At 45.4% G+C, this 26,610-nt stretch overlaps 1 protein-coding gene across 1 annotated transcript in view; it reads left to right on the forward strand.

Moving 5' to 3' along the window:
- The window catches only part of LOC112632491, a 43,228-nt gene extending 20,212 nt beyond the window's left edge, over positions 1–23,016 (forward strand). The window contains exons 3-4 of the mRNA XM_025398147.1: positions 17,072–17,392; positions 22,775–23,016. Coding sequence (XP_025253932.1) covers positions 17,072–17,392; positions 22,775–22,855 — 402 coding nt within the window. The 3' untranslated portion in view covers positions 22,856–23,016. The remainder of the gene's footprint in view (positions 1–17,071; positions 17,393–22,774) is intronic.
- Positions 23,017–26,610: the final 3,594 nt, after the last annotated feature.

The raw sequence follows: 26,610 nt of genomic DNA on the forward strand, positions 1-26,610 counted from the left end.
CTACACAGCTCCTCAGATGGCTATTCCAGAAATTGTTTCAAAGATGGGACTCAGATCTTTTAATTAGCCAACCCTGGAGTTTCCCTGCCTACTAACTTCTTCGATTTCCTGTTATGTGAGGTTAAAAATAGTTCCTGACTGAGCGCGGTGGCTCTCGCCTATAATCTCAGCACTTTGGGAGGCCGAGGCAGGCGGAACATGAGGTCAAGAAATCGAGATCATCCTGGCCAACATGGTGAAATCCCATCTCTACTAAAAATACAAATATTAGCCAGGCGTGGTGGCACATGCCTGTAGTCCCAGGTACTCGAGAGGCTGAGGCAGGAGAATCGCTTGAACCCGGGAGGCGGAGGTTGCAGTGAGCCAAGATTGCGCCACTGCACTCCAGCCTGGCAACAGAGGGAGACTCCATCTCAAAAAACAAACAGACAGACAAAACAAAACAAAAAATTAGCTGAGCATGGTGGTGGATGCCTGTAATCCCAGCTACTTGGGAGGCTGAAGCAGGAGAATCGCTTGAACCCAGGAGGCAGAGGTTTCAGTGAGCAGAAATCACACCACTGCACGCCAGCCTGGGTGACAGAGTGAGACACTATCTCAACAAAACAAATAAGTAAATAAATAAACATTAAAAAATTTTAAAATCCTGTGGTAAATTTCTGTTGCTCATGGCCAATAGCATCCTGATTGATCTTAAACTTAATGAGGCCTGAACCAAGGCCAGCAGAGTTTTTTCCCATCTAGAAAGGTGACAGCAGGTAAGGCCTAGCCTAAACGATATTCACTCACAACACCTGTGATACTGTAGGCTCCATTTTTCTGCTTATTGGCGTATCTCTTCCACTGGACCGTGAACTCTTTAAGTCAAGATCACATGTCTATTTTATCTTAGAATTTCCACTCTCCAGCACTGGGGCTGTTACTTAGTATACATATAAAATATTGGCAAATTAATGAATAACTATTGTCAGGGTAGCTTAATTACTTTAGAGCTCTTTGCCTTTTGGTCTGTCCCGATAAATGTCCTTGGTTCATTTTGGTGCTTTGGACCAGGAACTGACCTACCCAAACAGTCCTATTTATCTCCGCTACTGAGAAGTCTGATAATGTAACACTTAGGGTTTGAATTTTGTCTCTGTTACTTTGCCTAATAACGTTGGGCACATGCTTTAACTTCTCTGTACTTCAGTTTTTCATCTGCTCAATAGCATAACAATACCAGTCAACATGAAATGTTATAATAATAGTAACGAACATTATTGAATGTATACTGTGAGTCAAACACTGTTCTAAACTCCTTACGTGGATTATTAGCTGCTGTCAGCCTCACAGTTACCCTACAAGATAAGTACTACCATTAACTATCATTATCCTCATCCTTCTTTTTTTCTTTTATTTTTGAGACAGAGTCTTGCTGTGTCGCCCAGGCGGGAGTGCAGTGGAGCAATCTCGGCTCATTGCAACCTCCGCCTCCTAGGTTCAAGCGATTCTCCTGCCTCAGCCTCCCGAGTACCTGGGATTACAGGCGTGCACCATCACACCCAGGTAATTTCTTTATTTTTACTAGAGACAGGGTTTCGCCATGTTGGCCAGGCTGGTCTCCAGCTCCTGACCTCAAGTCATCCGTTCGCTCAGCCTCCCAAAGTGCTGGGATTACAGGCGTGAGCGCACGGCGCCCGACCAATCCCCATCTTGCACAAAGGAAAACTGAGGCATAGACAGGTTAACTTCCCCAAGGATACACAGATAGTAAGTAATAAAGCCAGGATTTGCATCTAGGTGTTCCATTCTAGAATTCTTACCTACCACCTATAATATGTGTATATATGGCCCTTTGAGTTCAATACATGTATGCAAAGTGGTTTGCCATAGAGACCTTTTTAAAACAAAAATCTGATCATTTCACCCACCTACCACTGCCACCCAGTTTACAATGTATCAGTGGTTCTACTCCACTCTTAGGATCAAAGCAAAATCCCCTATTATGACTGATGAGCCTCACCCACCCGGGCTCTCTCAGATCACCCTCCCTGTTACGGTCTCTGCTGTAGACACTGTAGAATCCTTCTGCTCCCTCACACTACCAGGTTTCTCGATCCTGCCATAGGACCTTTCCATATACTGTTCACTCTGTCCAGAATGTTCTCCCCATCATCCTTCCTCCTCTCCACTCTTAACTCCTGCTTATTCGTCACTTCCTTGGGACAGCTCTCCCTATCTCCCCAAACTAGATCAGGTCCTTCCATTAGACAGATTTGGGGCACCACCAGTTACCTTTCCTTGCCCCACATTCATATTTTGTTTGTGTGCTTATTTGGTAGCATTTGGACTGTAAGCTCCAGGAGCATTGCTTGTTTCTGATAATCATTATATCTCTAATGCCTAGTTAGAGCCTTGTACCTGGTAAGGGTTCACTTACTATTTTTTGGAATATGAATGAATGATTTTTCATTCTGACCTGGACTGTAGCACCAGGCCAAGGGAAGGAATCCCAACGCTGTGTTGAAACTTGCCCAATGCAGCTGGTTACTTCAGCCAAGTATGTCTTGACAGCCTCATCCATTTATTCATCAAAGATTTATTCAGTCTCTAACATGTGTTTGCTATTGTTCTAGCAGGTGGGGATTCAGTGGTGAGCAAAACAAAGTCTTTGCTTTCATGAAATATATTCTGGTTTTGGGGGGTGGGTGAGTATATAAGAAACAGGCCGGACACCATGGCTCACGCCTGCAATCCTAGCACTTTGGGAGGCCAAGGTGGGTGGATCACCTGAGGTCAGGAGCTTGAGACTAGCCTGACAAACATGGTGAAACCCCATCCATCTCTACTAAAAATACAAAAATCAGCCAGGTGTGGTGGTGTGTGCCTGTAGTCCCAGCTACTCAGGAGGCTGAGGCAGGAGAATCACTTGAACCCAGGAGGTGGAGATTGCAGTGAGCTGAGATCGTGCCACTGCACTCCAGCCTGGGCGACAGAGCTGTCTCAAAAAAAAAAAAAAAAAAAGAAGAAGAAGAAGAAGAGACAGATAAGTAGGTTGAATAATGTCCAGAGGGAGAAAACTAAAATAGATTGAGTAGAACAGGGTTGGTGGCGGCTACTGTGGCTACAGTGGCCAGGGAGGCTTTTCTGATGAGGCGGCATTTGAGCAGAGACGTTCATACAGTGACAGAGCAGACCTCTGCAAAGACCTGGGAAAGAACATTCTAAGCAGGAGGAAGGGCACACACTTGCAGAAGGGCAGGAAGGCCCTGGGCTAGAGCCTGAGGGCAGAGCGCTGGGCATCACACCCCAACCTCAGAGGGCTAGCAAGTTGACAGCTGCACACCTTTGTCGCTGTGTGCTTAAACTGGTTCGGAGCCATCTCTTTGAGGTCCTGCCAGAAGCCTGCATTCAGAAACAATGGAGCCAGAAATGAGTCTGTTTAAGAGCCACTTGTGCCCACTCGCCCACACCTCAGGCGGGTCAAGCAGGCCGCTGTCACACTCACTCAGGATGTCTCTCTCTGGAGGTGCTTCTGACTGCGGAATTGTTTTCAACACAGAAGAGTGTTCTGAATTCTGCCTTCCCCCACTCCCCTCTGTCAATCTATTGATTATGTGTGGAATGAATTGGAGAACTCAACCGGGAAATGAAGAAAAACCCTCAGAAACCTCAAGGCTAAGAGGACGTGGTGGAGGCCGACTTGGGGGTTGCAGGACATCATCCACCTACCCACGAGATGATCTGTTAATAGCCCAGTGGTTCTCACACCTGGGCAGGCATTAGCATTACCTGAAGCTGTAATGAAACCGAAATGGCTGAGCCCCGCACCCACCATGTCAGATTCAGCGAGTCTGGGGCGGGGCCTGACTGAATTTCCTACCATACAGGTGATGCATTTCCTTTTTTATTTTATTTTATTTTATGTTTTTAATTTAATTTAATTTTTTTTTTTTTTTTTTTTTTTTTTTTTTAGACACAGTTTTGCTCTGTCACCCAGGCTGGAGTGCAGTGGTGTGATCTCAGCTCACTGTAACCTCCTCCTCCAGAGTTCAAGCGATTCTTGTGCCTCAGCCTCCTGAGTAGCTGGGATTACAGGCATGAGCCACCACACCTAGCTAATTTTTGTATTTTTAGTAGAGACAGGGTTTCATGTTGTTGGCCAGGCTGGTCTCGAAACATGGCGAAACCCCCTGTCTACTAAAAATATAACATGGTGAAACCCTGTCTCTACTAAAAATATAAAAATTAGCCAGGCGTGCTGGCGCATGCCTGTAATTTCAGCTACTTGGGAGGCTGAGGTGGGAAAATCTCTTGAACCCGGGAGGCAGAGGTGGCAGTGAGCCAAGATGGTGCCACTGCACTCCAGCCTGGGTGACAGAGCAAGACTGTCTCAAAAAAAAAAGAAAAAAAAGTTGTAGGGCATTGAGCAAGTTAGGTACCCCCTGTATTCATTCTTCAGTTTCCTCATTTATATGTCAGAGAGGTCTTCCTCGACCTCAATTTACATTGCTCCCTTTCCTGATTTATAACATATAATATGATTATTATAATATAATAGAATATGAGGTTAGAGATGACAACAGCTCCCACTTGATGAATTTGCCAGGAAGACTTAATGAGTCCCCTTGTCCTGAAGAAGAGTGCCTGGTACATAGTAGGTGTTGAGTTAATATTTGCTCAGGTTTTTCTGGGGTCATTCTGGCAAATGCTCAGGTGTGTTGAACCCTCCTTGTTTGTTACCTGGGTCAGAGTAGACAGCCCTTATCAGAATCACCTGGCTACTTGTCAAAAAAAAAAAATGAGGATTTCTGGCCAGGTGCAGTGGCTTATGCCTGTAATCCCAGCACTTTGGGAGGCTGAGGTGGGCGGATCATGAGGTCAGGAGATAGAGACCAGGAGATAGAGACCATCCTGGCCAACATGGTGAAACCCCATCTCTACTAAAATGCAAAAAATTAGCTGGGTGTGGTGGTGCACACCTGTAGTCCCAGCTATTCAGGAGGCTGAGGCAGGGGAATTGCTTGAACCCGGGAGGTGGAGTTTGCAGTGAGCCCAGATTGCCCCACTGCACTCTAGTCTGGCGACAAGGCAATACTCCGTCTCAAAAAAAAAAAAAAAAAAAAAAAAAAGCGGATTTCTGCTCCCCAGCCCAGATCTGCAGGATCCTAAACTGAGGGAGCAGATGAGGCTCTGGATTCTGCATTTTTTTTTAAACCATTGCCTCTGGGTGATTTTTATGCAGAGTAGGGCTAGAGAGCAGAGTGGAGTTAAATGAGTCTGGGTGTGAATCACCTTGCAGTTCGGGTTTGTATTACTCAGCGCCAGTGGGGCCCTGAGCAAAGTACTTTGCTGGGAGCCAGTGGAGCCTCACATACTAATGGAAGGAAGGGTGCAGATGCCCTGGTGCATGGAGCCATCAGCCCTCTGCCCCATCCCTGGCATGCCGGGAAAGCTCCACCACGTAGCTGTGGGATCCCGGTGGCTCTGTCTCCTCCAGAGGGCCAAGTCCGCACTAGACACTTTCTCTGCTCTACCAGAATCGGCCTCAGAGTCACCCAGACGACTCCAGTGGGCTCAGCTGTCCTGGATTCCCATTTGTCAAACATGGCCCTATTCTCTCTCTTCTTTCCTTCGCTGATTATTAATACCTGTGGAGTGAGGAGCCCTATGTGGGGAACAGAGCTGGGTTAATGGAGGAAACAGAATCACAGAGAAACTTTACACCTGCAGCTTCCTGTTGTAAGTACCTTCATGAGAAAAAGCATCCTTTCTTTGTGTTTGAACAGTAATTACTCTTTTGAAGTTAGTTTTAGCGTGTAAGCTGTTAATGCTAAATGTTGGATATAGGAGAAATGACATGAATGAATGAATGAATCTATGGATGATGAACTGATTAATAAACAGGCAGAAGTCCTTTGCCTAAGGAAAGAAAGCAGTCCCAACAAGAAGTGGGCAGCAGAGACACTCTGCACCAAAATCGCATCTGGACCCCTGAACGATATTCACTTCATAGTAACTTACTTTTGGATGGTGCTTTATAGATTGCAAAACATCAGCTAGCCCCCGACGAACAAGTGTAAGACTCTCTGCTCCTCTATGCCTGGCACGGATGCCCAACCCAAGGCAGGAGCTCCAGCAACGATGTTGAATAGACCATGTCTGATTTGAGCCTTTAACAACCAACATTTGACTTTTATCATTGGAAACTGAGGATCAGAGGGATGGCGTGGCCATCCATGGTTGCCCAGCCTAGATCAGAGCTTGGATGTGGGAGTCACATCTCTAGTGATCTACTGTGTAGAAGGGCATGGAGGAGGGGCTGGCACTGGTAACACAAAGGATGGGGATTCACAGCAGAATGAGATGGTTTCAGTCAGGGGGACTTGCTTTAAATCCAGACTCTGGGTCCTGACTAAGTCATGCGACCTCTCAGCCTCTCATTCTCCATCCTTGAAATGGGAAGGGCACACACAGCTATTTAGCAGGGCCATAGGATCAAATGGGAGCACATGTGTAAGGCACTTGACCCACAGGTAGAGAATAGTAAATGGTAATGCTCCCCTTCCGCCGCAAACACCAAGAATGACCTCCATGCCTCCCACTCTTCCATCCCCAACCTCACGTGGGCTTTGGTGGTGTGATGAACCCACTCTCCACACCGTATTGAAAAGTGACATGAGTCAAAAGCACAACTACAGCTTCTTTGTTCCCAGATTTTTCAAGAAAGAGACATCTTAAGTTCTCAGTTGCACTCTCCCTGGCGTATCCTGGCTAGTTTCCTGAAGAATGAATGACAAAGCTGATTGCTGCTTCACAGGGAGGAGGTGGAAGAAGAAAATGGGATGCATAATTTGTTAAGGAGCAAGCTTTTCAAATGTCAGTGACTTCGCTTCAGGGAGCTGCAGGCTAGGGGGCCTATTGGGATTCTGCTTCCGGGAACTTCTGTGCCATCATTTTGCTCGATTAAATTCTGTATTTCAGCCCACTCCGCCTCTATTCATCTGCTTCAGTGTGACACTCCTAATTTGAGTAGCTCTAATTGGCTCAGATGGACGGCTGCAAGGTAGACACTCTCCAAGGATGGCACACTTTGGGGGCTGTTTATAGCGATGCTGGACTTTAATCAAAGATAGCATGGGAAGAACACAGCTTTGGAGACAAATAGACATGGGTCATTCTCTGCATGACCTTAGGCAATACTAGGCCATTCTAAGCCTCGGTTTCCCTCCCTATAAAATGGGGATTCTGTGATGACTTCCTAAAGCCATTGCAGGGATAAATGAGGTCAGACATGGTGTTAGTGCCTGGCACAGGAGGCAGACATTTTTTACAATAAGCTGCTGCATTTTCTTAAAAATGTTTTATTATGCCAAAGAAAATGTATGAATTCTGAAATGTCAGGTAGCGTGATGCTCTGTGAGCAATGTGGTGCTAGTGACATCTGTTGTCAAATTTCAGAGATTCACAACCTCCTCCAGGTCATTACAAACCCAGCCCTTATTCCTGCGGGCTACAGTCTAAATTGAGAAAATAAAATATGAACACGATGTCTGGAAAACGACTTTGTATTTAGGCACTTAGATTAGAATACAGGTTCAATTCTCTGGCTCCAAATGTTAGTGTTTCTATCAGTTATAACAAATAAATACGCAGAGGCAAAGCTGATCAACCGTTTCATTCGTTTTAAGAAAAGGCGAGATGAACAGCTTCCCTAAGTCAGTGTGTCACAGCATTTAATTTCATGATATTGTCTAGAAATTCTGTGTACTGTTTTCCAGGCCCAGACATATCGCTCATTTACAAGAAGAAAATCAAAAGACAAACTACCAATTCCCAGTAATGAGGGTTATTTGTTTATCATAAACATAGACTCCATTCCCAGTGGAGGAGAGGCGGGGGCTCTTGTAGGATTAGAAATGATAAGGAGCAAACACCAACAATCACACACAGAGCGTGAAGTCGGAAGTCCAGGAAGTGGAGACCTCTGCGCCCCAGGTTACGTGACCTTGGGTGGGTCACGTGCCCTGACTAGACCCATCTTCTCATCCTGAAATGGGCAGCAGTCCTTCCCATTCGTCCTGTTCACACTGAGGCTTTTCAGAACCAGCTCTTTATTCCTTGCATCTTTTTTCAATCTTTACAAAATCCAGTGAGGTTCATGACTTGCCCAAGGTCACAGATCTAAAAAGAAGCAAAGCCAGGATGAAAACGGTAGTCTGTATGCTGTCCCTATACACTATAAGATAATACAATGAGAGCCATTAAAAATATTATGACAGTAGGGACCACCAAGAGATTGAAGTAAAAAGAGAAAAATATTCATTCATTAACAAGTATGTGCTGTCTAGTATGAGCCTGGCACCATTCCAGGCATCGAGAGGATGGTGACAGCTGAGCATAGTGGGAAGACATACAATAAATAAGCAAGTAAATGACATAATTTCAGATAGGGCGATTGCTGTGAAGACAGTAGAACATGGGTTTTCTTTTCTTTTCTTTTTTGAGACAAGGTCTGACGGTTACCCAGGCAGTGGTCCAATCTGAGCTCACTGCAACCTCTGCCTCCTGGGTTCAAGTAATTCTCCTACCTCAGCCTCCTGAGTAGCTGGGACTACAGGCATGCACCACCATGCCCAGCTAATTTTTGTAGACAGGGTTTTGCTATGCTGGCCACACTGGTCTCAAACTCCTGGCCTCAAGTGATCCACCCGCCTCAGCCTCCCAAAGTGTTGGGATTACAGGCTTGAGCCACCACGCCTGGCTGGAACATGGGTTTTCAATAATGGAGGTGAGGGGTAGCAAATTTAAATCGTGGTTGGGAAAGTCCTCTCTGAGGAAGTGACTTCTGAGCAGAGCCATACAGGGCTATCCTGAGAGGTTAAAGTACAGACCTCCTCTCTGCAAGAGCAAAACTCCTCAGAAGGAACTAAGCTCGCCATGTTGAGGATCAAGAGGAGGCTGGTGTGGCTGGAACACAGTTAGGAGAAAACTCATACAATGATTCACCAAGTACTCCAACTTAGCATCGCATAAGAAAGGCTGGACCTCTGAGAATCTGGAATAAACAGATACTTGGGTGGAATTCTGCCTGGAGCCTGCAATAGAAGAGAGCGTTGAGGCTGACTGTGGCATTTCCTGCAGACTCATGGATGAGAAAGTGCTAGAGGGTGAAGGCAGAGATGGGCAGGCTGAGTTATGAGGTCTTGTAGCTGAGGAGACTAGATTTTCTGTTAAGTGAAGACAGGAAGTGAGATAAGTTAGTTATTTGTTTAATTAATGTAAAAAAGTTTTGTGGGGGGTTGGGGACAGAATCTGGCTGTGTCACCCAGGTTGGAATACAGTGGTATCATCTTGGCTCACTGCAGCCTTCACCTCCCAGGTTCAAGCGATTTTCCTGTCTCAGTCTCCCTGGTAGCTGAGATTACAGGTGCGTGCCACCACACCCGGATAATTTTGTGTTTTTAGTAGAAATGCGGTTTCACCATGTTGGCCAGGCTGGTCTTGAACTCCTGACCTCAAGTAATGCTCCTGCCTTGGCCTCCCAAAGTGCTGGGATTACAAACATGATCCACCACGCCCGGCCAAATTCATGTAAAAATTTTAATTTGACTTATTGTTTAACAGATAATATGACTATTTAGAGTCATAGGATTCAAAACTCAAGAGTACCAAAGGCAGACAGTCTCCCTCCCACCCTATCCCCTTCCTGTCCAGATCCTCTGCCTGGAAACCATTTAGGTAAAAGGTTCTTGTGTTTTCTTACAGAGATTTACACACACATAAAATTAAACGTGCACACACACGCATCCTCCCTTTTTCTTTTACAAATGGTAGCATAATATTCACACTCTGTGTTTTCAATTCTTGTCTTGGGGAGCATTTGTGGTGGTATTGGTAGAGTGTTTGCGTGGTCATTTGTTTATCTTGACTGCATGGTATTGCATTGCCTAAGATACTGTTATTTATTTACCCAGTTCCCTATTGGGAACCATTTAGGTTATTTCACTTGAAGGTTTTAAGGTAACATTCTGATTTATATTTTAGAAAAATCCCTCTGGCTGCTGCCAGGAGGCTGCAGTGTAGGAGACTGAGCGTGGAAGCCCCAGCCCAGCCCTGCCCAGTTAGGAAGCAACTATTGTATTCAGCCAATCCTGCTGGCTCTAACAAGAAGTGTCATCCCAAGTCCATCACCCTCAGTTCTCACCTCCATGGCCTCTCATTATCCACTCTCTGCCTCTACTCTTGCCTTCTTGAAGCCGTTCTCCAGCGGTCAGCCAAATGCGTCCTTTCAAAGGTGAGTCACCTCATGCCACTTCCCTGTTGAAAACGTCAGTGCTTTCCCATCACAGCTCAGATAATATTAAATTCTTTCCTGTGGCTTCCGACTACCTTCCGACCTCACTGGCGCCTCTCTCCCAGGTTCCCTGTGCTCTAGCCCCTCATCACCTGGGATGGGGTTGTCTGCACCACTGTCCCTGTACCTGATGTCCCCACGTGCTGGCTCCTCCTTCACCTTCGGGTAGTCCCAGCTTGAAAGTCCTGACCTCACCCACTTCCCCAACATACCCCTATTCCCTGTCACATCACTTGAATGTGCTGCCTACATTGGTGGGAGTGAAACCACTAAGTTTGCCAACTCTGAAGGAATCCTGTGAAATGCTCAGGTAACTGGCACCCATTTCCCATTTGTTCCCTTGACATTTCAGTGCTGCTTATGGGTTAGTGCTTTGGGCAGCTGCACAGATAACCCACCTTTTGATCTGGCTCCGCCTGGCACAAGATACAATAAATGTCATGATAAATGTCAGCCAGGATTACAATGCTTCCTTCACGAACCCTAGCACAGACGGCTTCAATAAAGATTGCTTGATTAACTTCTTTTTCTAATTCAATGCCATTTTGATCATGTGCCTACTTTTTGCTTAAAAGGGCTGTGAATTTCATTCTGACAAATAAAATTATTTTCCAAAAATGTGCACAATTGCTTTGGCGATGTTCAATCTTCATTTCTCCACTTGGTAACAGTGCTTAGCATTTAGCTGAGACTTCTTTATGGAAACTCTGCCTCTAGGAGAAGTAGCTAAAAGTCTGAAAACTAATATTTGATGTATCATAAGGGGATAGTTATTAAATTCTATTATTAAATTTAAGTTTTTATGAAGCAGAACATCTTCAGTGTGGAAGAGCTACACAGAATCACACTGAATGACTTTAAAGACATTTATTTCAAAGACTGTCATGTATCACACTGGTTAACAGTCACTCTGGATACAATTTTCTTTAAAGAGACCACTTCATTCCACTACAGCCACTTCAACTGCTTCCTCAGTGGCTTAGAGAGGTCCAGGGGTTTTAGAGAGTCAGTGGGAAGCCATCCTAGAGATCATCAAAGTCTATCTTCCTCCTTTCTCAGAAAACAAATACCTGATGGTGTTGGTGCTTCCCTTCTCAGAATAGTTGTGTTCCCTCAATCATACACAGTGGATGTTTTATACACAAAATTGTATTCTGATTGCATATACATACTATGCTAATGAATCACCTGCCAATCCATTTGTAGAGTGCTCTGTCTGTAGAGTTATAGAAATATCAGTGTTCGCTCAAGCAGGGCACATAGGGCACAAGATGATCCATTGAGATGGGAAAATATTAGGATTTATATTCATGGTTATGTTTATTTGAAACTAGGAGAAATACTAAGTTTTACTAGTGTTTGCTACGTGGCCTGACCCCAAAGGTCACTCTGGGTCATGTGTCATGGGTGGTAAGCATGGGAGCGTCAAAGTGGTAGTCCATGGCTCTCTCACTGACTTCTTGGCCTTCAGTGTATTACCATGTGCTACAGTTTCCCTGCTATAGGAGGTTATCAACTCATCAACACGGTTCATTTGGCAAAATCTAGATCCTTAAATGATACGATTTTTACAATACTTTAAAATTGGCTGTATATGTTTCCAGATTTTTTCCCCTAAGCATCTACTAACAAATAGTTATATGTATCAGAAAACAAAAAGAGAGCTGGGCAGAGTGGCTTAAGCCTATAATCCCAGCACTTTGGGAGGTCAAGGTGTACAGATCACTTAAAGCCAGGAGTTCAAGACCAGCCTGGCCAACATGGCAAAATCCCATCTGTATAAAAAATACAAAAATTAGCTGGGCGTGGTAGCATGTGCTTGTAGTCCCAGCTACTTGGGAGGCTGAGGTAAGAGGATTGCTTGAGCCCAGGTGGTTTAGGCTGCAGTGAGCCATGATCACACCACTTCACTGTAGCCTAGGAGTCAGAGTGAGACCTTGTCAAATAAATAAATAAATAAATAAATAATAAAATAAAAAACCTCAAAAAACAGAAAGAGCTTCATAATCTATATACACCTCTTTTCTTCATATGGTTTGGGCATCTTTTCATGTCACTATATATAGCTCTACCTCATTTTTCCCTATCTTATTCCTTTAAATATTTGCATAGAATTCAGCAGTCATCCCTCTCATTACAAGGTTAATTTGTTCCTAAGAAAATTCATAGGGTGGGCCAGGCGCGGTGGCTCAAGCCTGTAATCCCAGCACTTTGGGAGGCCGAGACGGGCGGATCACGAGGTCAGGAGATCGAGACCATCCTGGCTAACACGGTGAAACCCCGTCTCTACTAAAAAATACAAAAAACTAGCCGGGCGAGGTGGCGGGCGCCTGTAGTCCCAGCTACTCGGGAGGCTGAGGCAGGAGAATGGCGTAAACCCGGGAGGCGGAGCTTGCAATGAGCCGAGATCGCGCCACTGCACTCCAGCCTGGGTGACACAGCCAGACTCCGTCTCAAAAAAAAAAAAAAAAAAAAAGAAAATTCATAGGGTGAATTTTCATAAATGGAAAAGATAATTACTATTTCAACTGATGGCACACAGTTACCGTACAAGTTCAGAAACAAAATACACACGATTCTCAAAGTTATAAAAATTTTTTAAAGACCAGTATAGGAGAGACAAAGGAAACAATGCAAGTGATGCCTGAGTCTGTTACTTAAAACCTGCACCAACTATGTCACTGTAGAGAAGACAGCGTGGAGGCTGCTCCTGAGGCTCAGTATCAGTCTTTGCTAATGCAGTGAAATCCTCACAAGCCAAAGAAAAGAAATTTAATGAAAATGAAACTCCTCCTAAAGTTGAAATCTTGAACTTGCATGGGCATATTTTAGGGTGAGACTCTTTCCCACAATATGGATGCATTATAATTTATGACCCAACTGTTCATTATGTGGACATTTGGGTTCGTATTAATCTGCCAGGACTCCCATAACAAAATACCACAGACTGAGTGGCTTAAACAACAGAAATGTATTTTCTGACAGTTCTAGAACCTAGAAATCCAAGATCAAGGTGTCGGCAGCTTGATTTCTCCTGAGGCCACTTTCCTTGGCTTGCAGATGGCAATCTTTTCAATGTATCCCTGCATGGTCTTTCCTCCCTGTGTGCACCCTGGGTGTCTCTATCCTTAGAAGGATACTAGTCATATTGGATGAGGTCATTACCCATATGACCTCATTCAACCTTAATTACCTCTTTAAAGGCCTTATCTCCAAATACAGTTGCATTCAAAATCATTAGGAGTTAAGATGAATTTTGGAGTGTGCAATTTGGTCCATAACTGAGTTGTTTCTCATATTTTTCACAGATATTCCTCACCTCACACACTCCTCAATCCACTCTAATCTCATTTCCACCCTCAACGCTGCAATGGATACTTCCCTCCTCTGAATGCCACCTGGTCAATTATGATTGTTGCTCCTGTAAACAACTACAGTGTTCTCCTTCTAATTGGTTCCATGATGTTTATCATCCCCCTGCCGCTGCCCAATCCATTCTCCCATAGACATAGTAAAATGCATTTATAATCTAATCACCCCACTCCTTATCTTGATACTCTTCCTTGACTCCTTGCTTTTAAATTAAGATGCAAACAACTTAGGGTGGTGGACAAGCCCTTGCAGGATCAGCTATTGGTCCACCTCATTCATACCCCAACGGCCTCCTCCAACCCACTTCATTCCAGCCACACGGGCTTGCTTTCATCCCATGAGAAGGGTCAAGTCTTCTCCCACTTCAGGGCATGAATTATGTCCTCTGCCAAGAACAACCTCCTCTTTGTCTGGCAAACACCAGCTCATCCTTCACATATATTAAAAGTGAGTTTCTCAGTGAAGCTCTCCTTGACCCCCACTTGTCAGGTTGCCATTGTCCCAGGCTCCCACAGAACTCTGAATTTTCTCTGCAGTGGTTATTACACATTGCAGTCACTGGAGCGACTGTTTCACACGCATCTCCACCACCGGACCAGCAGCTTCTAGAGAGCAGGGGCCACATGGAAGATGCTCATTCCTGCATCCCCAGTGCTCAGCCCAGTTCCTGGCACAAAGTAAGTATTCAATAAATATTTACTGAATAAATAAACTTATTGCATTTGGCTGTTTCCTCCATTTGGAAGGCCCTTTTCATTCTCATCCATCTGGCAAGTTGAGGCCAGCCAGCTCCTATATTGCTCTGATTAAACTGTGAATTACTTTCACGGCAGGACCTGTGTTCCCAGTGCCTGGTAAAGGGCATGGTGCACACAATAAGCCTGCCAGTTGAAGCAGACCATTTTTACTTTGCTATGTATCCAGGTCCTACATCACTGCCCTGCTGAAGGTTCTTGAGTCAAGAAGCAGATGAAAAAATTATCAACCTTCTGTCTGATTCATAATGACTATCACTGGTAGTCGTTTTTTGTAGGATTTGTTTACAAATCCTACAAAATAAAATTGACAATGGCTAAGATGGCACCTGTGACGTTTGTTATGAAAAGAACTCAGAAGATTCACATCTTAAAGGTAACACTGGAAATTACAAGAAGCCAAGGAAATCAGATCTGGTTGAAATAATCAATGCAAACTAAAACAAACTGCCCACGTAAAATTTGCTCCTTACTGAACATTTATAGAGGACTGCCATTGACAGGTTTTTGGACCCACAAAATTTTACCAAAGAAAATGGAATTATGGCAGCCAGGTGTCGTGGATCATGCCTGTAATCCCAGCACTTTGGGAGGCCAAGGCAGGCAGATCCCTTTAGCCCAGGAGTTCGAGACCAGCCTGGGCAACATATTGAAAGCCTGTCTCTATAAAATAAAAATAAAAATCAGTCGGACATGGTGGTGCACGCCAGTAGTCCCAGCTAGTTGGGGGGCTAAGATGGGAAGATTGCTTGAGCCCAAAGGTTGATGCTGCAGTGAGCTGTGATGGCGCCACTGCACTCTAGCTTGGGTGACAGGGTGAGACTGTGTCTCAAAAAGGAGGAAAGAAAAGAAAATCGAACTTGCTAGTGTCAATGCCTTTTAGCCAAAGACCACCAGGACACCTGTAGTTGAACACGTTGGGTTGCATTGAGGGAGAGTACATACCGTTACAGAACTATGGGGGGTATCTTCGAAAAGGGATGTGTTATAAAGAACCTATTACTGGATTTGAGCTTTTATGGGTAACTTAAGGAGGGTCTATGAAAGTTGGATTCACCCTAGATTGCATGTGGTCAGGAAGCAGGAGCCAATTCCATGCCTGGGTATCTCAATAAATCTCATCTATAGAAAAGGCAAACTAGAAGAAAGACAAAACTAGTTAGCACGGGCCGGGCGCAGTGGCTCACGCCTATAATCCCAGCACTTTGGGAGGCTGAGGCGGGCGGATCACGAGGTCAGGAGATGGAGACCATCCTGACTAACACGGTGAAACCCCGTCTCTACTAAAAATACAAAAAATTAGCTGGGCGTGGTGGCGGGCGCCTGTAGTCGCAGCTACTTGGGAGGCTAAGGCAGGAGAATGGCGTAAACCCGGGAGGCAGAGGTTGCAGGGAGCCGAGATCATGCCACTGCACTCCAGCACTCCAGACTGGGTGACAGAGCCAGACGCCAACTCAAAAAAAAAAAAAAAAAGGAACTAGCAGACTAGCAGTCACTCATTTTCTCCAAGAAGGGTGTTTGATATTCTGTGAGTGGCACAGTGACCGTGTTTTTGTCTGTGCTTAGACAAAATTTCAAAGTAGATTTGCATTTGCTATGTCTCACTCTATCATACTCTCTGTAACCATATCTGAGGTTATTTTGTGATGCTATGTACAATAGGAGGATAACATGGTGGACCTATGATGCCCGGCTAGCTTCTGAATGTCGGGGTTGCCTTTTTTTTTTCCTTTTCAATAAAATGAGCCTGAAATAAGAAATATCACAATGATGGAAACCAAAGTAAAATTCGACATACAAATTTTAAAGAAGTAAAATCTTTATCATGAAACTTATATGTAAAAGAATCAGTGAAGACAATTTCTATAAAATAAAAATGAATATGGATACTATTTATGTTGCATTAAAAAAACTGATCAAAGAATTGGTTTAATGGCAAAGGCTCTGGAAAATTCTTTTGCAACAGTTCATCACCGTTGATATAATCCTAATTAAAATTATCGGACTCCAGTTTTGGTGGAGATGTAAATTTGCTAGTGTCTTTGAAGAGCAATTTTGTCATATTCATGAAAATTAAAATTGCATTTGGCCTTTGACATAGAAATTTTACTTCTGGAAATTTACAGAGAAAGTTGCACGTGTGCACGTACACACAAGGATATTACCACACTACTCTAGTATTGTTTGTAATAACAAAAGATTGAAAAAATATTAATGTCCTCCAGTAAGAAACTGATTAAAATTCAGTATGAGACATCCATTGTAACCAAAGCTAGGCGGCCTTGAAAAAGTCAGTGTCGCTCAGTGACAGGGCTCAGCCCACCCTCATGCAAACCCACCCCGCGGTGTGAGGCCAGGAGGGTGCGGTCACGAGGGGCCCAGGAAGTGTGTCCAATGCTTGAAGCAGCCCCCACGCTGGCGGTCCTGAGTCTGGGTCGCGCCTTGGTGTATCTCTTTTGACGTCTATTACCCACAGCCTGGGGGAGGAAAGTGGCGGCGAGGAGCAACTGCACGCGACTCGGGACCTTGCCCTTCTCCGCGGCCAGCATCACAATGGCAACCGCGGGCAGCCGGTCACTGACGGCTGGAAAACAAGGACCCGAGCCAGGTTACAGGCTTGGACTTCGAGCAGACCAGGGAGAGTCTCTGCGTCCTCCAGCCCCCGCTTCCCTTCCTGTCGGAGATCCTAGGCCCGCAGCGAAGTCTGCAAGTAGCTTTCCCCGACGCCCACGAGACCGGAAGTGCCTGGGCCCAGGTAGAGGAAGGACCCGCGAGGCCTCCTCTGCGCCCTCCCTGGAGTCCGCGCCGGTTCCGGCGCTTCTCTCGCGTCCTTCACCATGGCAACTTCTGGCGTTTGGAGCGTGGGCCGCGAGCCAGGTGGGTGGGGAGCCGGTGGGCTCTACCCGCCAGCCCACGAGAAGTGACGACGGCGATGGGAGGCCGCAGGGACCTGAGGGCGGAGAGAGGAGTGCAGAAAGTGCCGGGCGGCGGCTTCCGTTTCCTCTGCGGGGTTTCTGGGTGGTCGTGGATGGGAGCTGCCGGAGGCCTGGCAGCCGTGCGCCTCTGCTCCGGGCAAGCTCTCCCTGCAGGGCCTGGGCGGCGGCAGGGGGCAGTAGCGGCCCGCGATGCTCGGAGGCTCCCTGGCACGGAGCTCCCGGGCTGGGGCACCTGGATCTGGAGAAGCCGAGGGCCTTGGTCACACTCAGAGCCGACGTCCAGTACGGCCCTTGCTGAGAACTCGAGTGAACAGATCTCTACCCAGCCCCCGCCCCACGCGCGCCCAACCTGGGTCAGCTCGCCCTGCCCTCAGCCACGCAGCTGGTGGCTAAGCGCGGGCTCCGGGTTCGGGCCGCCTTGAGCTCTGTGGCTCCCTCTGAAAGTGGTGATAATGATAGCAGGTATCTTGGAGTTGCTCTGAGTATTAAACCAGTTAATTATACTTAGTACAATTTCTGGACTTAGTTTGTAGCACATGGTAAGTGCTCATGGGCTTGCCTGGGGCAAATTGGTTAACCTCTCAACCTTGCCTCGTTAAAAAGTGGGGATAATAATAGTACCCACTTAATATCATTATAATAATTATAGGAGTTAATATTTGTAAAGTCCCTTGCCTTCAAGAACTTAGGACATTTTTTAAAAAACTGTAAAGCCCCTAGAATGGTTCCAGGCACATAGTAAGCTGCCTCTATTATTACCACAGTCATATTGTTGTTATCACTATGTTAAATAAAATTTATAAGAGGCTATTGGTTTGGACTGAGCCCCTGCACTATGCCCAACAGATCAACCCAATATGGAGTCACTTATGCTGAAGTTCCATGCCACCAGGCTGAAACTAAGTTGCTTATTTGACTTTCCTAGAAATTAGGAGAGAGAGACAGTTAATATAGCCAAATCCCCAAATAAACCAGCTTTAGCTGGCATGATGAGGAAGTCCTCTCTGCTTTAACCTTTACAAGGAAAATAACTTTGAAACAACCAATTCGCTTTTTGTTCTGTGTTTCTGCTTTCTTCAGCCCTTTTCTGTCTATAAAGCCAGCCTCCTCAGCTCAGCTAATCAGAGCACTCATTCTATTTTATAGAACGAGGCACTGGCTGATTCTAGAATGGAAATATAAGCCAATTAAGATTTTAAACTAAATTTCTTGTAATTTTTGTCTTTTGACAACTATTATCATCTGTTTGCATTGTGAGGTTGGAAAGGATTGCATTTGTCCTGCTACAAGGACTTTTAGCCTCTGGCAGGATTACAGAACCATTTGCCTGCATTTCTCCTTTTATTTCTCTAAGTTTTTCAGCTTTTTACATGGTTCTATAGAAGAGGCAGGATCGTGTCCTTAAAAGATCACTGGGCTGTGAGTCAGGTGGACTTTGGTCTTGGTTATGCTACTTGGGCAGGTCACTGTTTCCTCATCCATCTGTAAGCCTCTTTCAACAAAGGGTAGCTGGTATTATCTATTATGCATGTTTAGCCTTTCCGGTAAGGTAATGTATTTAGTAAAAATAAATTAGCATCTGTCAGCAACTCTCCAGGGTAGTAAGAGAAGGTGGCAGGTGCTTTGAGGAAGTTACAGATGAGAAGCTATGGGATTCTGAGAAGGGAGAGTAAGCTTCTTAATTTATACTTTAATTTCTAATAAGTAGAAATGTCAAGATGTACGGGGGTCAAATGAGAATGATTCTACCCCTCCACCCCACTAAAAAGTCTGGGAAAGTGAATTTTCCCCTCTGAGGCTTTCTTATTTCTCAGTTGGAAATAAGATGTATGTTGGCAGCTACATTCATTATTGCTTGCAGTGTAATCCGGCCCCTGTATGGATTCCCAGACTTGGGCTCCTGAACTGACTTCTTCCATCAGCAGGAGCAAGAATATCATATTCACCATATTCTTCTCTCTCTCTCTCTCTCTTTTTTTTTTTAGACAGTCACACTCTGTCACCCAGGCTGGAGTACAGTGGCGCGATCTTGGCTTACTTCAACTTGCAACCTCTGCCTCCCTGGCTCAAGCAACTCTTGTGCCTAAGCTTCCCAAGTAGTTACAGGCATGAGCCACCATGACCGGCTAAGTTTTTGTATTTTTTAGTAGAGACAGGGTTTCTCCATGTTGGCCAGGCTGGTCTTGAACTCCTAATCTCAAATCTGCCCGTCTTGGCTGCTTCCCAAAGTGCTGGGATTACAGGTGTGAGCCACTGTGCCTGGCCCTTTGTTTTTTGTTTGTTTGTTTGTTTTTGAGACAGAGTCTCACCCTGTTGTCCAGGCTGGAGTTCAATGGCACAGTCACAGCTCACTGCAGCCTCGTCCTCTAGAGCTCAAGTGATCCTTTCACCTCAACCTCCCTGGTAGCTGGGACCACAGGCACACACAACCATGCCCAGCTAATTATATTTTCATTTTTTGTAGGAATGGGTGAGGTGTCCCTATGTAGCCCAGGCTGGTCTTGAACTCCTGGGCTCAACGGATCTTCCCTCCTTGGCTTCCCAAAGTGCTGGGATTATAGACATAAACCGCCGCACCTGGCCTTCTTTTTGTTTTCAGAAACCCTCCCTTCACTATCAGAAGGTGAAGTCCCTATTTATCCTACTTAGGTTAATGCACTAGGTTAGAGTAAGCAGTGTTTCCTAGCAGTTATGGGCACTGGCTTTTATAGTCAGGGGATTTGAACCCTGCTGTGATTCTGAATCAGTGTCTGAGCCTCAGTTTCTTCATCTTCAAAACAAGGACAGTAATACCGAGGGCTGTTGTGATGATAGTGTGAGATCTTGCACTTAAAGAATACAACATGGCCGGGCGCAGTGGCTCATACCTGTAATCCTAGCACTTTGGGAGGCCGAGGCAGGCAGATCACAAGGTCAGGAGTTCGAGACCAGCCTGACCAACATGATGAAACTCCATCTCTCCTAAAAATACAAAAATTACCCGGGCGTGGTGGCACAGATTTGTAATCCCAGTTACTCTGGAGTCGGAGGCAGGAGAATGGCTTGAACCCAGGAGGCGGATGTTGCAGTGAGCTGAGATCGCGCCATTGCACTCCAGCCTGCATGACAGAGACTCCAACTCAAAAACAAAAAATAAAAAACAAAAAAAAGAATCCAGCGGTACTTGCTAGGATAAGTGCTCAAAAAAATGTTGGCTGCTCTTTTTAAAAATATATGTAAATAAATACGGGGTCTTACTGTGTTGCCAAGGCTTGTCTCAAACTCCTGGCCTCAAGCCATCCTCCTGCCCCAGCCTTCCAAAATGCTGGGATTACAGGCATGTGCCACCACACCCAGCTGGCTGCTCTTTTTTTAGCACTGTCATCATAGTTATTACATTGTTAGTTTACAAAAGGCAGGGTAATCTTTTGTAGTCTTTTTCTTCTCTTTGTTGCGTGGCAGATCTCTTTATTGCCAGCAAATGTTTGTTGAATGAATGAGTGAATCCACCCAGGAAGCTCTAGTAGCAGTGAATTTCACATTGCCCTGACTAATAGCAGCTCTGCGCCAGAAACCATATTCAGTCCCATTACCTTGCTGAATCCTCAAGTTTGATGACTTTGTCTAGCCTTCCAATTTGGTTCCTGAAGCATTGGTGTCATTGATTCACAGTCCAGAAGCTGGGAGTAATGTCTGCTGCAGATTTCTGTATTGTTTCCATAATGAAGCTGACAGCAGCATACTATCTGTAGCCTGTGCTAAGATAGGAGTTGGGTGTCATGCTGACGTCAGACACTGTGTTCTCATTTCCCCAAGGATGAGCTGGCTTCCTTGATGCAGTTTCCTCATCTCATTAGTGCATTGCTTGATATTATACTTCTGAAACAGCAGGGCTCAATCAGAGTTTAGCATTGCAACTCTATCAGGGTGATAATGTCACAGGGCATCAAGTTCCTTCTTTTGTCCCTTTGTGGCCACTTTCTGAGAAGTGTAGCAGCTGTAGGGGAAGGACAGACCAGGGAAGGTCTTTTTGCTTCTTCTGATCCACTAACTGTATTTGAGTTTTGGGTTAGAGAAGCCTTTAGAAACCTCTAATTTAGTACTTTTTAAACCCTGTTCTGTGGGGGTTTTAGAATTCATAGGACTCCCTCGTCCTGCCAGGAGCTGCTTCTGGGGAAAAGACCTACCTGAACAGATAGAACTTGGGGCATCCTACCTCTGGTTCAACCAAAGCGAGCCCTGTGACATCTCTGGGACACTGAGGGACAAAGTTATTTTTATTCCTCAGTAGAGACTCTGAAAGCCAGTCAGCACCATTGTCGGACTTTGAGCAAGCTATTTATGCATTTGCAGTATTTATTCATTCATTCAACACATTCTCAGACGCTCTACTAGGGGGCTGGTGATAGAGGAAGAAACAAAGATCCTGCCATCAGGGAGCTTACATTCTGGTAGGAGGAGACAGACAGTAAAATATGTGCCATGCAGGGCCTCTCCAAGGATGTAGAACGAACAAGAGGGCTGAAGGAAGTGAGGGGCTGATAAATGGTGGAAGAATGTTCTAAGCAGAGGAAATAGCTGTGCAGAGTCTCTGAGATAGGATACCAGAGCAGCTGGAGAGGAGGGAGTGATAGAGCCAGTGGAGGTAGACAAGAGGCGGGGGTCTAGATTACCAGGACCTTTGAGTCATGGAGAGGAATTTAGATTTTACTCAGAAGGAGATGTGAGGACGTTGGAGAGGTGAAAGCAGAGGAATGACAGGACTTGATTAATAGGGCCATTCCGGCTACTGGGTAGAGAATAGAACTTAGGGAGTGAGAGTGGAAGCAAAGACCAAATAGGCTTTTAGAAGGGTCCAGGTGTGAGGTGACAATAGCTTGGACTGGCATAGTAAAGAAAGGTGAGAAGTACCTGCACTTGGGATGCATTTTGAAGGCAGACCTTATGCGTTCTGCTAATGAGTTCCATATTATTGAGTGGGAGAGAAAGAGGAATCGACAATGACCGTAGGGCTTGGGCCTGTGCACCTGGATGGAGGGCGCTGTTTACTGAGACAGTAACCACAGACATTTGTCACAGTCACAGTTTGCCAATTCAACTGCTTTTCATGATGGAGGAGGAACCGCTCTAGGTTGGTGTCAGAAGGTCTGAGACCAGGAGAGTGTTTTAGCCGAGGTTTTCTCGTAACAGTCACTTGCCCACAGTCACATAAGTTGGATCTAGAACTAGAGGAAATGATCCAAGGCTGCATAGTGCCTATTAGCATCCACAAAAATCTCATTTCTGTTTGGCTGCACTTCAGGTTCAGGCAGCTGGTGTATTTTGATGTCTTGGTGGTTCCATGCTGTGAGAAGAGTCTGTGTCATGCAAATTAGCAGCCTTTTCTTTTCTCCCAGGAGCACCCTTCAAGGAGAATTAGACAAATTGGAGTCTACTCGGAAGAGGCTGTTGGGAATGGCCCTGACACCACATCCTGACAGGGATGGCCGATGGAATGGGGAGAAGACTCAGGTGGGGCTTGAGTGTGTCCTCTGATGACTGAAGGGCCTTGGGAGCGAGCATCCTTCCTGCTACTGTGTGTTCGCTGGTTCCGATGATACATAATTTGTGCTTTTCGTAATTCAAGTATTACCTTGTAGATCTTGATGGTGCTGACTACTTCCCCGTGGAGGCGTATGACCTGGAGATGAGGTCAGCATACCCCACCACCACAGTTCCCCAGACCAAAAACTGAAACGGCCTAGGGGGTTTCAGAAGCTTTAAAACTGGGCCTCTTGGGTCTTGACCTACAAGGAGATGAGATGCCACAAGCTTCCTAGGTGCCTTGTGGCAAGCTTGTGGCATGAATGAAGGTGGCGGCCTTGAGCGAGCTTGTGGCAGCTACAGAGGCTATATGTGTGTTGGCTTAGGGCAGAGGCCTGTCCTATGGAGACTTGTCTGTTCTGTCATTTAGGATTATGTGCAGCTGCAAGAAACAATACCACTTAAGGTGCCTTCAGAAAAGCAGGGCTTTATTTTTCTCACATGACAAGAGACGTGAATTGGTTTTGGTTCAGTTGCTAAACGTTGCCAGCAAGAATTCAGGCCTCACATCTCCCCTCCCTTGGCAGGCTGGCTTTGGTTCTCATGGCCATGAATTGCCTGCCTCGGCTCTGGGCATTAAGCCTTTGTTCAGGACAGGAAGAAATGGGAGAGGGAGGAAGGGGCAATGCCAGCTGGGTCTTTTTTTTTTTTTTTTTTTTTAACATTTTTGTTCTCTTTTAAGACTTTATTTAAGTAGCTTTAGATTTTTTTTTTCTTAGATTCAAGGTACAGAGATTTCTCATACACCTCCTACCCACCCGTCCACACCCACCGTCTCTTCATTATCAACATCCCTGAAGCCAGTGGTGCATTTGTTACAGCTGATGGACCTATATTGACACATCACAGTCACCCCACGTTCACAGTTTACATTAGGGCTCACTCTTGGTGTTGTACATTCTGTGGGTTTGGATAAACCTGTGATGACATACATTCAGCGTTATAGTCTCATAGTCTCATACAGAGTAGTTTCACTGCCCTAAAAATCCTCAATGCTTCCCCTATTCATCCCTCCCTTTCCCCAACCGCTGGCAACCACTGGCAACCACTGATTTTTTCACTGTCTCCATAGTTTTGCCTTTTCCAGAATGTCATATAATGGGAATCATGTAGTTGGCAGCCTTTTCTAATTTTTTTTCTTCGTTTAGTAATATGCGTATTGTAATATGCAATACTTATCAAGCCATGTATTTCTATGGCTTAATAACTCATTTCTTGTTTGTTGGGCTTTTTTTTTTATTTTTTGAGATGAAGTCTCACTCTTGTTGCCCAGGCTGGAGTGCAATGGCACGATCTTGGCTCACTGCAACCTCTGCCTCCCAAGTTCAAGCAATTCTCCAGCCTCAGTCTCTGAGTAGCTGGGACTACAGGCACACGCTGCCACGTACAGCTAATTTTTCGTATTTTGGTAGAGACAGGATTTCACCGTGTTGTCCAGGCTGATTGTGAACTCCTGAGCTCAGGCAATCCACCCGACTTGGCCTCCCAAAGTGCCGGGATTATAGGCATGAGCCACGGCACCTGGCCGATAACTTATTTCTTTTGAGCTCTAAATAATATTCCACTGTCGAGATGTACCATAGTTTATTCAGTTACCTACTGAAGGACATCTTAGTTGCTTCCACGTTTTGACAATTATGAATAAAGCTGATGTAAACATTTATGTGCAGGTTTTTGTATGGACATACGTTTTCAGTTCTTTCGGGTAAATACCAAGGAGTGAGAGTGTAAGAGTATGTTTAGTTTTGTTAGAAACTGCCAAACTGTGTTCCAAAATAACTGTACCACTTTGCATTCCCACCAGCAATGAATGGGAGTGTCTGTTGCTCCACATCCTCACCTGCGTTTGGTGTCATCAGTGTGCCAGATTTTACTCATTCTAATGGGTGTATTGTGTCGGTCTTTTTTTAAATCAGGAAAGCCAAAACCTTCCCAGAATCCCATCCAAATCCCCACCCCACCAGCCTTCCACTTGGCCAGAGCTATGTCACTATGACCATCCCTAGCTGAAAGAGAGATGGGAAAATGAGTATTTAGTTTTGTAACCCCTCTGGGAGAGGCAGATGGGAGAAAGGGGGAAGAGCCCCCTAGGGCAACACTGTCCAATAGAAATAGAGCCACATACATAATTTTCAATGTTCTAGTAGCCACATGTTTTAAAAGGTAAAAATAGAAACCTAGGTGAATCAATGTTTAAACATTTATTTTATCTAACCCAATATATCCAAAATCATTTCAGCATGTAATCCATATAAAAATTATGTAAGAGATATTTTACACTCTTTTTTTTTTTTTTTTTTTTTGAGATGGAGTCTTGCTCTGTTGCCCAGGCTGGAGTGCAGTGGCATGATCTCGGCTCACTGCAAGCTCTGCCTCCTGGGGTCACGCCATTCTCCTGCCTCAGCCTCCCAAGTAACTGGGACTAGAGGCGCCTGCCACCACGCCCGGCTAATTTTTTGTATTTTTAGTAGAGACGGGGTTTCACCGTGTCAGCCAGGATGGTCTCCATCTCCTGACCTCATGATCCGCCCACCTTGGCCTCCCAAAGTGCTGGGATTACAGGTGTGAGCCACCACGCCCGGCCTACACTCTTTTTTAAAATAAAGTTCTCAGGCCAGGTGCAGTGGCCCATGCCTGTAATTTCAGCACTTCAGGAGGCCGAAGGGGGCAGATCACCTGAGAAGTCAGGAGTTTGAGACCAGCCTCACCAACATGGTGAAACCCTGTCTCTACTAAAAATACAAAAATTAGCTGAGCATGGTGGCGGGTGTCTGTAATCCCAGCTACTTGGGAGGCTGAGGCAGGAGAATTGCTTGAACCAGGGAGGCAGAGGTTGCAGTGAGCTGAGATTGTGCCATTGCACTCCAGGCTGGGCGACAGAGCAAGACTCTGTCTCAAAAATAAATAAATAAATAAAGTTTTCAAAATCTGATGCATATGTTGCACATACAGCACATCTCAGTTTCGACCAGCTACATTTCGAGTGCTCAGTAGCCACACATGACTAATGGCTGCCATATTAGATAGCACAGGGGTAGATGGCATGTTGGGTAAGAAAGTCAATTCTTGCCACATCCCTTTTGTTGCTGCCAGTGTTGTCTCTAATTACTTCCTTTTCATTCTCCCAACTGATTTCAGAAAATGCCATCCTGTCTTAACCTGCTGAAGAGAAAGAAGAAAGGGGACTGTGGGTGTATTCGGGCTAAAGTAATAATTAGGGAGACAGGAGCATTCTGGGGCCAGGCAAGGTGAGAGCAGTGGAATTCAAATTTTCAGAGCCCCAGGGGACTCATGAAGGATGGATGGGAGGAAAAGGATGGCAAGAGGTAGGCCAATTGCTGTCATGAGGAAGAGTAAAATTCTTAAGTCAAAATCAAAATAAAGACTGGGTGTGGTGGCTCATGCCTGTAATCCTAGCACTTTGGGAGGCCCAGGTGGGAGGATCACTTGAGCCCAGGAGTTTGAATCCAGCCTGGGCAACAAAGTGAGATCCCCATCTCTACAAAAAAGTAAAAATTAGCTGGGCATTGTAGCACACACTTGTAGTCCCAGCTACTCAGGAGGCTAAGGCTAGAGGATGGCTTGAGCCTAGGAGGTTGAGGCTGCAGTGAGCCGTGATCAAGCCGCTGCACTCTAGCCTGGACAACAG

The sequence above is a fragment of the Theropithecus gelada genome, chromosome 10 (assembly GCF_003255815.1).
Source record: "Theropithecus gelada isolate Dixy chromosome 10, Tgel_1.0, whole genome shotgun sequence".
Classification (NCBI taxonomy): Eukaryota; Metazoa; Chordata; class Mammalia; order Primates; family Cercopithecidae; genus Theropithecus; species Theropithecus gelada.